Source organism: Chrysoperla carnea, chromosome 3 (assembly GCF_905475395.1).
Source record: "Chrysoperla carnea chromosome 3, inChrCarn1.1, whole genome shotgun sequence".
Lineage (NCBI taxonomy): Eukaryota > Metazoa > Arthropoda > Insecta > Neuroptera > Chrysopidae > Chrysoperla > Chrysoperla carnea.
The window spans coordinates 4306770-4317452 of NC_058339.1; the positions used below are offsets into that span (position 1 = coordinate 4306770).

The following is a 10683-nucleotide window of genomic DNA, read 5'->3' on the forward strand; positions in this document are numbered from 1 at the left end:
GCCAAAGGAATATGGAAAGATCTATGCTAAATTACAGACTTGCTAATAGGGTTAATACTATTAGATCAATAACAAATGTCAAGGACGTAACTGTCTGTATCAAATATTGAAGTGGAAATGGGCTGGGCATATTTCAAGGCTAAACGATGATCGATGGACGACTAGATGTACATCATGGGTACCATTAAATCTATCACGTAAAAGAGGTCGGCCACCAACTAGGTGGAGAGATGAAATTACAAGGTATGCAGGAGGTCTGTGGAAAAGAACGGCTGAAAATAGAAAAGCGTGCTAAATCAGGCTATTTATTATTATTATTATCACTTACTGAATGTAAATGCACAAAATCCTTTTAAATTTTGAGAGCGAAAGTGCCGTCATTTTGAGAAAAACCGTTTCGGTCTATATCTCCCTAATGGTGCACTTTGGAGCAAAAAATATTTTTTTAAGTTTCAAAACTTACCACATGTTATTGTGAACGATACAGCATAAGACAACAAAATCATAGTTAAATTTTTAACTGTCATTTTTAAAGTTTGACTATTAAAACTTTGATGTTAAATTTTATAAAATCACATTTTTGTAAATATTTCATTAACTGGCTATTAAACAATTGTTTGTTTTGTTATTCCATTAGATACACTCAATGGTAATTTTGCTTTTTGGTAATTGCTTAGCTAAGGGTACCAATTAGCTTTAATTACCTTTGTATGCACTAGAAATGGGCGTCAGGAAAAGGTGCAAGGAGGGTGCACTTGCACCCTTCGCTGTCTTGAAGGAAAATATACAGAAAAAGAATTAAAATTCATTGTCCTCCTTTAATCTTTTCCACCTCAGTCCTATACAAAAAAATTCATGTCTCACCATTAATAGTTAGAGAGACGTACATATGATTTACTGATGGTCATGGTAACCGTCTGCTGAGCCTTAAATATGATAGTAGGTAATGTTCCAAGTCGCCCTGTAAGGTTCCTCGAATTTCTATGTGTCATATTCCCCCCAGAGAATAATTCGTGTTTTTCAAAGTGCTGCCAAAATAATCCCTGACCACTTGCTTTTCTGTCAGACATATTTTCCTGATCCTTTTGACATCCTCAACACAACCAAACAAGTTTTACAGTTTCCAGAACCATTACTTCAAATTTGTTTACCGCGTAACGACATTTTAGGTTATTTTGGCATAATTCGCAAACAAGCAGACAGTTTCCAGAACCATAACTTAGTGACAGGTTTTCAAATCTCCCCCTGGAGGGGAATATGACACATAGAAATTCGAGGAACCTTACTGGACGACTTGGAATATTACCTACTATCATATTTAAGGCTCAGCAGACGGTTACCATGACCATCAGTAAATCATATATACATCTCTCTAACTATAATTAAACGTACATTTATTACGCTTAACTCCACTGCTTCCAGAAGTTTTTCTATTCTTTTTTTAATGGTTCACGATTCGCATGCATACATTTTCTAGAAGTACATAGCAACCGTTTTTTCGACATCAAAGCTGAAAGGAAATAGTCGATGGAATGTAATCCTGGCCCCTGAATATAATCCTGGCTGTGTCCATGATTGTAGGTTTAAATAAAACAATAATATACAATTTGTATATATAATTCTATATTTTTCTAAAATAACAAATAACCAATAGTAATAAATTTTTAACATAGTTCTACTAAAGAATTCTAGGTACAGTCAACAGTTACAATTTAATATAAAACAGAAACAAATAGATTTCATCAACATTTTGATAATTAATTTTTATAACGACACATCTAAAATAACAATTAGTAAGTATTATAATTTCTTGATTACATCTTCTTTTTGTAAATATCGAATATCTTCAATTATAAAACTGTTCAAATAGAAAAAAAAAGTTTATTTTATATTGGTAGTTTTTTTTTAAATTAATTTCAACTAATTATATATATTAAGTTATGAATAAATATAATATTTGTATCACGTAAATGTTTTTGAATGCTTTAAAAATAATGTCAAAATTAAATTTATACGTCAATTTGACTAGTTTTTGACGTTTAATCGTCAAAAACCCAAGTTTTTTATGTATTCTTTTTGGAAAGCGCCGTAAGGTAATGTCTTTTTGCATAAACAGAATCTGTGCTAAATTTTCTTCATTACGAAAACTTTTTTGAAGCTCAATTAATCATCGATTAATTTTTGTACAATTAACATTATTGTAAGTTCTTCCAAAAGGTACTGTGTTAAAAATCACAATTTTGAAATGAAATAATTCACAATTGTGTCCCTCAAGAGGCACCAAAACTGTGTTTATTGTAATCAAGAGACTAGCTTAAACACTGTATTCACTGTACTAGCTCAAACAGGGCCGAACTACTTTAAGTTTTAAAAACTTGAAATTTCACCTGTATACAATTTTTTTAATAAAAAAATATTTATACTTACTTATAAAACACAATATTTAATGGCACAGTAGCTAAATGCCACAAGGAATGAGCATCTATCAACCACCAAATTGGTGGAAAGTCTAAAATTTCAAATGCAGTAACGGCAGGCATTAATGTAACAAATATTAAACATTTTCGTAAATGTTTATATTTATGTATATTTTTTAAACACCATATTATCCATAATACACAAGTTAATCCACCTGGAAAAAAAAACATCTATTAATAACGAACCTTAAAGGAACTGTAATTTTGTAATTTTAAAAGTGATTCTTACCTACAAAAACATTCAAAAACATGTTATAAGAGTAATCAAACAATCCTGTTGCCAGATAAGCTGTATGGTTTAAGAAAACTATTAACATAATTATTGTAAATATACATTTTATTTTTCTAGTCTTCCAATACGATAATCTGTAAATAAATCAATAAAAAGGTAGGTTAGGTTAGGTTAGAGTGGCTGTCCTGGGGTGGGACACACTTAGACCATAGGGTCCGATGTGATACCGTAAATGGGTTGGCCCATCCCCGACCACTACTCCATGAACCATGACCATGACTTTAGGTCGGAGAGGTCGTAGAAGAGAGGCTGGCTCAAGTAAGTATCAATATTTAAAATAAGATAAAAAATTACCTAATTAATGCACATAATAATGAAAACGAAACAATTGAAAATGCACAAATATAATCCATAATTTCAGTAAGACGAACATCTCTTGTATGGAAAATACAAGACCAAATCCAACCATGAATATTTACAATTGAATTCATTTTCCAAAATCTGACCATTGTTTGATCGCCATTCAAATGTATTAAATAGTAAAAATATCGACAATGAACTGCTAAATTCATTAACGAGAATAATGTTGAGGCTGGTTCTTGGATGCCAAAGATTCTAACAAACGGCCACTAAAAAAAAAGGTCAAAAAGAAAAATTAATATTTAATCTTGTTATTATGACCCTGGAACTTTAGAGGGTATCTCTAAAAGGTATTTCAAATTTAACGGTCTGAATATATTTGAAATGGGATAATTGATAATAATATTTGTTGAAATAATAATTAATTATTAATAAATTAATTAATTAATTATTGGCCAGTGGTTTGGATTTGATATTGGTGGCGTTGTGATGTGGACTTGTATATATAAATATATGACTGTGATTTACATTCAGTACGTGATACGGAACCTATTTAAATAAGAATAATAACTCCAGTAATTTAATGCAGAAAAAAATGCTCTGTAGTCTGTAATAAAACTGAAATAAAAGTAAATTATAAAATACAACAGTTGTTTCTCTACCAAGAAAATTATGAAAATTCAAGCAATTAAAATGCAAGCTTCAAGAAATCCATAGCCATAAATAAACCTCAAAAATGTTAAAATTACTTACATACTTTCAATGAATTGTTAAAAGTTAGTAGAGGGTTAAAAAATTTCTTCAAAAAATAAAGCGGAAAATATTGCTAGCATGTCTAGAAGTTTCTAAGAATTTGTTTATATGAGTGAGTCAGTCAACTTCAAATAGGGCTATGTAGTATTATAGACTCGCTTTGCTCGCAAAGGGGTTCTCCCCTTGACCCCCGTAGCTGCTTTCAACCTTGGTTCAGCGACACAGAATACTTGAAAAACAAAAAATAACACCTTTCTAGCTTGTAAAGAAGAAAAGGATTATTTTAGGGGTATTTTTCCTATTTTCTGGGGGGTTGTGATGTGGGTAATAAATCTTTTCAAACTTTTCTGTCAATTGGATTCCATTTCGAGACGATTGGTGAAAAGTTTATTTTTCTTGCATGTATAGAACAGAAAAAACATAGTTTCCGTGAGAAAAATTTGAAGTTTTCCGATTATTTCCTTAAGTCTAAATCAATTCCCCGTCGAACGCCGAAAACGGCATCTTTCTAGCACATCTAGAAGTGCCTTAGAATTTGTATCGGTAAGTGAATCAGCCCAGAGTTCGGCTATATAGTATATAGATTTTACAAGAAAGTATACGAATGCAGGAAGACTACCACCATAGCAAGTTTTCCGAAAAATGAATATTTTCGAAAAAGACAACTAAGGCAAAAAAAGCAATAGTGTTAGCTATTAATGAATAATTAAAGCTGCAGGTGTTAATTTATAATTAATAATCGCTGAAAATGTTAATTAAGAATTAATAATCGTCGAAGTTCACGAGGTCAGCTAGTATGGAATATAAAAAAAGAATAAAAAGAAATGAATGCATAATATGTGAGTGAAGATTTGTGCGTGTGTGTGTTAATTTGTGTGCATGGATCAATATTTTTTTTTTACGTACTTTTCCATGAAATTGTGGCACATCCCAATTTCTACTGACAAGGGCATCCACTGTACCCCACATACATTCATAATTGCAATTATCTTTACATGTCCATCGAAGTAATTTTAAACTTAACGGTACAATCCGTGGATATTTATATCCAATATCATCTAAATACAAAACTCACTAAATATCTTTGGATTTTATTTAATGACTCATTTTGATTTATAAAATATCAATTTATATTTTGTTTCGTTCAATTATTTATTTGTTCTACGTTCTTACTAATCATTTTATTTAAAAACCAGGCACGTAACCAAGTGACGCAGGCTTTCTAATGCTACAAAAATAACTTCAGTTTCATCCAGGCGAATTTTATTACAAACGTTTAAAAACTTTTACTCCAATCATCTTCGGATTTCACCTCGGAATCCAACGGAGTAAGCTGAATTTTTGTACAAACGTTTTTCAGATTAAAGTGAACAGTGCTTTTTCATACAGACATGACTTATACAGGGTGTTCTATTATTTATAGCAGGTAATTATACCAGTAAATTAAGCTTTTCAAGGCAAATGGAAAAGCTATTTATCAAATTCCGATTTGAGGCCTAATTCAGGAGATGTGACTATGGGAAAAATAGAAAGATTTATGCATTCACAGACCACTCAAATGAGTTTGATTGGCCTGTGATTGCACAAATCATTCTATTTTTTGAATAGTCACATCTCCCGAATTAGACCTCAGATCGAATTTGGTAAAGAGCTTTACTATTTGTCTTGATAAGCTTAATTTACTGGTACAATTTTCTGCTATCAATAATAGAACACCCTGTATAGTGAATATCGTGCTTTCAGTGTCATGAGATGATTTAAAAATAACATGATGCCGAAATATCAGGCAAACAAATGATAAGCAGGTGATGAAAAACCGAAAAGCATAATATCGGTTTTAACTATAAAAAATGTTTTCCTTGGTTACGTACCTGCTAAATACAAATATAAACCATTCGACAAAATTTGCACTGTGAAACGCCTAATCCAGAAACAACCACTACGGCTAGTTTTCTTCTAGTATTCTCGTATCCTATAGCAGGTATAGAATACGTTATTGAATTTTTTTCACAGTACAAAGTTGTCGAATAGTGTTAAACAACTATCTTATTCTTAATATCTAAATATTAAGAACTTTAATTAAATTTTTTTTTTGTGTGAAAAATAGCATTTAGAATATGACTGCAATAAAAAACAATAACTTTAATACATTTAAAATATTAATATAGAAAATATACCAATATACCTTTTGTACAATTTGAAAATAAACATCGATCTACACATTTTTGGAAGAATGGTGATAAATCACCGGTTGATGCCAGACACACGTTTATATAAATTAAAATAATAAAACTATTTAAGAGCATTACAAATGTAAAATGTCATTTAAATTAAATGTTTTGAAATCTTTTTATTTACAATTTTTTTATTACAAATTATCAAGTGTATTGACCTTTTGACGTTTGGTCAAAGAGCACAGACGTGTATTATTATATATAAATAAAATAGACTGACACTTTGATGTAACAAAATCATTAATCTCTAGCAAACTCTGAGCATTCCCAGCGCTTCAAAATGAGTAAATTTACTCTTCTTTTAGTATAATCTTTTAAAGTTGAATTTTCCCAGCAAAGCGGAATGTAATAGCTAGTAATAAATAAGTTAAATAATTGTAAGTATTTTTGTGTTTTATTGATTAACATTCTGAGCGTATCAATACAGACTTTTAAAATCTAAAATAACATTTTTATCATATCAATAACTAATATCACGTTGGTACAGTGATAATCTATTGATTTGAATATAATGTAACACAAAAACCACTATACCAATTATACCATAAGATCAAAACAGAAATGTGTTTTAAATCTGAAGATGATTTGGCCGTACGAAAGGAAAGCTTCTTATTCAAATTCAATATTGAATCTTGTACCCATTCAGATTCAGAACTAATATCAATTACAGGGATTGGTCCAGTTTCATTACATTGTTTTGTCATAGGAAATTCAACCACAATACCCCTTAAATGTTCGTTTGACGAACACAATACAGGCCCCCCAATTATTGCTTCACAAAATGTTTCATTTCTACCTTCACTAGATATCAGACAAAAATTATTTTTACCAATTGTATTTGGTTTATAACGTCTTTCTTTTGCTCTTAGTGTATTCAGTTTATAATCACAATCTGTATAGTTGGCTACCACCATTTTGATTTCATCAAGTTCTATGGAATTCTTACGATTATATCCTAATATTGTACAGCTCATTGGTTCAAACAAATTCATTCGAGTGGATACTAAATTAATTGATGTTAAATAATTGATATTATCCATATAATCAACTTGAATAAGGGCAATATTATATTCATTACTGCCATGATGGTAATTGTCTTCTATGAAAACCTATACAATTCGAGGTACATTAGTAGGAATATTAACCATAGATATCCTCCAAGATATCCTAGAAATCGGTATCCGAAATCTGTTACTTAAGCCAAGAGGTGTCAGAGAGATTATTTCTTAAATTGAGTCGTTTGGGGGTACAAACCAGACCATTTTGAAATTAATTGGCAACATTAAGAAAACGCAACGAAAAAATTTCGTTTTTAAATTTTCCACACTCGTGTGCCGTTACGACCTAAGCTATTTTTAACTTGCATGTAGAGGAAAATACATCACAGTTTTCTCGTCTATTGAGGATGAATATCTCAAGATACGTATATGCGATTATCAGCGATTTTTAAGCCAGTGCTTAGAACTATGCTAAAGAAAAGCCTGTGAAAATCAGCTTTTTACCTTTCATTTAGGGGTTAAATATTTATTTGACAGCATTATACTAGAGATTTCTAGTTAAATTTGGTAATAAAAGGTACACCTGCAAAACTGGGTGTGTCGTGTAAGTTTCCTCCATTCCAATAACACCAACTCGAACCTCGTATGATGGCCAGGCTGGTGTGAGATCAAAACAACTTGCAGCACTTAGAAGCCAACAATTATGTATAACTGTTGCTGAGCATATTAGTTTTTCTTGAAGTAAAATTTGTGCAAGAAATGTATAATCGTATGGCACCATTCGATTTCGTTTATTCATTTTTGATATAATACATTTATGTGATATTGGATATGTCATATTAAAAATGGCAACCAGACACAATAGAATACAAAAAATTTTGATTTTCATTTTTAATTCTTTTTTGAATTATAGATAATCCATTTTTAATAAACTTAAAAATTTTTGATTAAAACACATGGTAATGATAAATAAACAACTGTATACATAATAGCTGGTGAATATGATTATCAATTGTGGGTTTATCAGGCGGTCGACATTTTGAACACTTCCTTCCGACTGTCTTCCAATGTAATTTAAATAATGTGCGATATTTTTCACCGCATAAATACTTCACGTATTTATTTTTCTTTACAAATTTTACTTTTCTTTTGAATATAATATTATTTATTTATGTTGTCCACACACGTCAACCATATGTCAAACATGTTTCCATGTTTACAAACGAATCAAAAACACTTAAAGAAGGCTTTGAGCATACTTTCCGCATGCGCCTAGTTAACAGCCAATAGAAAGTAGGCACAATGCCCCACTCGGTTATACTCCATCCCTTTTAAAATATTCTTATATCCATGGTGCTCACACTCACTATCAGTCTATTAATTATATGACATAATTAAGTCTGTGAAATTATCCTAGATTCATAGAGAACACTTAAATACACTTGGGTTATATTTTCTATAAGTCTATTGATTTGTCATACGTAGTGAATTTACATTTCATAACTTGCAAAATATTTATATCATAATTAATTAATTGTAAAAACAAAATAAATCAAAATGGGTAAAGGATTTAATAATTACATGTGTAAAAAGTTTTTCCATCCTGCGTCTAGAGACAATTTAAAACGAGTATGGATGGCTGAACAAAAAACTGAAGCATACAAAAAGAAACAAGATGAACTTCGTGTACAATATGAAAAAGAACAAGACCTTCACGATAACAAAGCGATGTTAAGTAAAGAGAGCAAAGATAAATTAAGCGTGAATTTTATGTATGAACCACCACCAGGAATGAAACGTGAACGTGAACGAGAAGACAACGAACCAGAATACAAATTTGAATGGCAACGTAAATATAATGCACCGCGAGAAAGTTATTGTAAAGGTGATTCAGAGATTCGTGATCAACCGTTCGGTATTCAAGTACGAAATGTTCGATGTATTAAGTGTCATAAGTGGGGTCATATTAATACGGACAAGGAATGTCCAATGTATAGTATGTCAATGAGTGCAGCTCGTGCTGCTACCGCTACGGAATCTGTTCCTTCATTAGATCAAAACACTCTAGTGCAACAAATGTTAGACGATGGATTGGCGTTGAAAAGAGGTGTTACTCGTATGGAAGATAGAGAATTGATTGTAAGTGATTCAGAAGATAGTATTCCTGGAGATGCTGCATTTATTTCATCACTTTCGAAAAAACAGAAAAAAGCACTTTTAAAGTAAGTTCCTACCTATATTTAATCGTAATATTTTATTCTAATTTGACCTCTAAATCTAGAACTAGATATTTTGATCAAGTTTTGAGATCACACCAAGATATTTCGAAAGTAGAACTCAAAACGAGATTTTTTTTCATTTCGTTTCAAATGTAATTAAATGGAGAGTGTTTTTAGCTATTTTTCAAATGTGAGTTTAGGGTTCTGTATCCGAAACAACTGAAAAATAGGACATGATCCTCAAAATCGGTTCAGTTTGGAGAAGGCTCTTAAGAAAAAGGTAATTTAATGAGAGTTTTTTTTAGTAATGTTTGCTTCCTTAGCTAATAAATCCTCCGTTTCATTTCCTCGTACGCCGATATAGGAGGGACACCATTTTTTCTTAAATGAAATTTTATCGTTTCGTTTGTGTACAACATTTTCTATTCATTGTTTCAGAAAATTAGAAAAATTAGAGAAGAAAGCAAGTAAGAAAAAGAAGAAAAAGCATTCAAAATCATCTTCAGACTCAGAAGAATCTACTTCTGAGAAATCTAAATCGAAAAAGAAAAAACATAGTGTATCTAAATCATATTCGTCTTCAGAACATTCAGAAAATTCAAATTCTGAAAGAATAAAATCAAAAAATAAACGACGTGATTCGTCGTCAGACTTAGAAGAATCAAGTAAATCGAAAGAAAAGTATAAAAATTATAATAAATATGATAAACAATCTAAAAGTGATTATAATGACAGACGTAGAAGACGTTCAACTTCATCAGAGTCATACACAGAAGATAAACGTAAACGTGATAGAAGTTCTAAGGAGAAGAAACGTAAATCAGATTCAAGTGATGATGAAAATCAACGGCATCGTCATAACAAGCGATCTAAAACCGATGATTACAAGAAAAAAACTTATTATAATCGTTAAAAATAATTAATATTGTTTTAAAAAACTGCATGGGGCACTATTTTAGATACGTGTTCTTTACCACAACAAAATAAATAAAAATTTTCATAAAAACAAATTTTTAAAATAAAAGTTTTTATTTTTGTACATATTATGTATAACTCGCATCGCAACCTTCAGAAAAATCGGTAGAAACCCCTCAAAAATTCTAGTTCTATACATGCTAGAAGAATAATATTTCGATCAGAAGTAAAGTCATTTTAGGAAGGAATTTGGGGAGGTTTTTAAATATAAAAGAAAATCTACATAGTAATTCTTTATTACCTAAATAACTGTACACTTAATACTAAAGTTAACATTTACAAAAGTAGTCCAATAATGTGATCCTGGAACGTTAAGTCGAAGATTTTTCAAAGGAGGAAAATTGTAGGATTTTTAAATAATATGTTAAACTTTCCAGGTAAATCACCACTTAATTTATTGAGAGCCATTAAATATACAGGGTAATTGCTTGTTTT

The 10683-nt window shown here is 30.7% G+C and overlaps 3 protein-coding genes across 3 annotated transcripts; 1 reads left to right on the forward strand and 2 right to left on the reverse strand.

The window, feature by feature from the left end:
* Positions 1-1697: 1697 nt before the first annotated feature.
* On the reverse strand, positions 1698-6218 carry LOC123295635 (post-GPI attachment to proteins factor 3). The gene is made up of 6 exons (XM_044877053.1): positions 6008-6218; positions 4729-4880; positions 3064-3338; positions 2707-2843; positions 2428-2632; positions 1698-1858 (listed from the first exon to the last, which is right to left on the reverse strand). Exons 1-6 carry the CDS (start codon positions 6126-6128, stop codon positions 1801-1803), a joined length of 948 nt encoding a protein of 315 aa, XP_044732988.1. The 5' UTR covers positions 6129-6218; the 3' UTR covers positions 1698-1800.
* A 332-nt stretch (positions 6219-6550) lies between these two features.
* Positions 6551-7896, reverse strand: LOC123294972 (prostasin-like). The gene is made up of 2 exons (XM_044876162.1): positions 7638-7896; positions 6551-7165 (listed from the first exon to the last, which is right to left on the reverse strand). The coding sequence occupies exons 1-2, from the start codon at positions 7890-7892 to the stop codon at positions 6551-6553; spliced, it is 870 nt and encodes a 289-aa protein (XP_044732097.1). The 5' UTR covers positions 7893-7896.
* Positions 7897-8532: 636 nt separating this feature from the next.
* On the forward strand, positions 8533-10297 carry LOC123295244 (corepressor interacting with RBPJ 1). Its single transcript, XM_044876513.1, has 2 exons — positions 8533-9276; positions 9712-10297. Exons 1-2 carry the CDS (start codon positions 8612-8614, stop codon positions 10184-10186), a joined length of 1140 nt encoding a protein of 379 aa, XP_044732448.1. The 5' UTR covers positions 8533-8611; the 3' UTR covers positions 10187-10297.
* Positions 10298-10683: the final 386 nt, after the last annotated feature.